Below are 1,689 nucleotides of genomic sequence, written 5' to 3'. Positions count from 1 at the left end.
TCAAACTCCTGATCTCGTGATCCACCCACCTCAGCCTCCCAAAGTGCTGGGATTACAGGCGTGAGCCATCACGCCCGGCCTATCTTTATTTTTATTTCATAGTTGAGAAAACCAAGGCTTAGAGAGGTGAAGAGACTTGCCCAAGGTCACAACTAGGGAGAGTTGTCTGTGTGTGTGTTAGGAGAGGCACAACCTAGATCTCAGCCCTGCCTCTCTGGACAGTTGCAGAGGGGATCGCAAGGTTGATGGGAGCTGTGGGGACATAGTAGGCAGGACTTTGTGACAGGTTGAATGTGGGCAATGACAGGGGTAGGGTATGAACTACTTGCAGGCAGTTCTGGGTCCCTAACTCTCCATGTCGCCCATCAAAGGTCAAAGGGAGCCCAGCTTGGGTGTGGGGCAGAAGCGGAGATGTTGGTGGCGTGGAGCTCAGGAGTATACATCAGAGAAAGCCAAAAGCCAGCTGGAATAGTTCCTGAATACAGATTTAATCTTGTTTGCAATTATTTCGAAGGCGAGAAGTCATCTGGATCAGAATTAAGATGCTCTGGTTTCAAGGAAATAGCATGCAACTTGCCAGATCCTCCCTTGGACTCTTCTTGATAAACTGCTCCGCCTCTAAGACAACTCTGCCTGTGCTGACCTTATTCACAAAGGACCCATGTCCCCTCTGTGGCAAAGCCAAGGAAGTACTCAAGCCTTATAAAAACAGGTTTATTTTACAGGAGGTGAACGTCACACTTCCAGAAAACTCTGCCTGGTATGAAAGGTATAAATTTGACATTCCTGTCTTTCACTTGTGTGGCCAGTTTCTGATGATGCATCGAGAAAACACCTCAAAACTTGAAAAACAGCTCCTGAAACTTGAGCAGCAAAGTACCGGAGGCTGACTAACGCCCTCATGATTTCCACCCTCTCTTCCTATATGGCATCTTCCTAAGGAAATGACCATGGCCTGATACTCCTTTTGTCACCTATACAGAGCCCTAAGGATATTCTGAACTCAGTGGTGCCAAATAAATGTTGACATTCCTCTTTTGGTTGATGGGGGGAGAAAAAGGGAGCCCAGACTCCTCGCTCTCCTCTGCATTCCCCCTCCTCTGCCTGCTCTTCCCTGGTCCTCCTGGGGGCTCCCTAGGTACCAAGCAAGAGGCTGACATTGCTTGTGTATGACAACTACAAATCTCCGGCTCGTTATCCTTACTTGCTCGTTTGGTTACTGGAGGAATTATTTTAGTGAAGTCTATTTCCTCCTTCTTGCTGCCAGAGTATGAAGCCTCAGATGTCACTCCTCAGGGGGTACAGCCTTGGGTACCCACAGTCACCATGGGTTAACGAGGGTTTTGGCAGGACTCTCTTTGACTGACTCGTTCCCTGACACACCCAGCTGTTAGGCTCCAGTAATTGCCAGCTGAGTTCTCTATTACTGTATTTTCAACAAAGCTCTGGGGTATAAACTCCTCCACAAATGGATCCAATCAAACCTGGTGATGCCTTTGAAGAAACAGTCCTGGAGGTCAGTGTCTGAGATTTGTTCTGACTCCAGCAGGATTCTCCAGTTTCCCTTGCCCCAGTTTCTCTGCAGCAAACTAGCCAGCCTGCAATTTAACCTGCATCTCCAAAGTCCATCAATCTCCCCTCTGTTGCTTTTCCCCATAACCTCCAGTATTTTGAGAGTGCTCTTGGGCT

General features: G+C 48.2%; 1 protein-coding gene across 1 annotated transcript; it reads left to right on the top strand.

The window, feature by feature from the left end:
* The first annotated feature begins 469 nt into the window (after positions 1-469).
* LOC129008375 (glutaredoxin-like protein C5orf63 homolog) lies at positions 470-1,027 on the top strand. Its single transcript, XM_054440570.2, has one exon. It carries the CDS (start codon positions 543-545, stop codon positions 888-890), a length of 348 nt encoding a protein of 115 aa, XP_054296545.1. The 5' UTR covers positions 470-542; the 3' UTR covers positions 891-1,027.
* The last annotated feature ends 662 nt before the right edge of the window (positions 1,028-1,689 follow it).

This window comes from Pongo pygmaeus, chromosome 9 (genome assembly GCF_028885625.2).
Source record: "Pongo pygmaeus isolate AG05252 chromosome 9, NHGRI_mPonPyg2-v2.0_pri, whole genome shotgun sequence".
NCBI lineage: Eukaryota > Metazoa > Chordata > Mammalia > Primates > Hominidae > Pongo > Pongo pygmaeus.
This window is presented reverse-complemented; position numbering and strand designations above follow the sequence as displayed.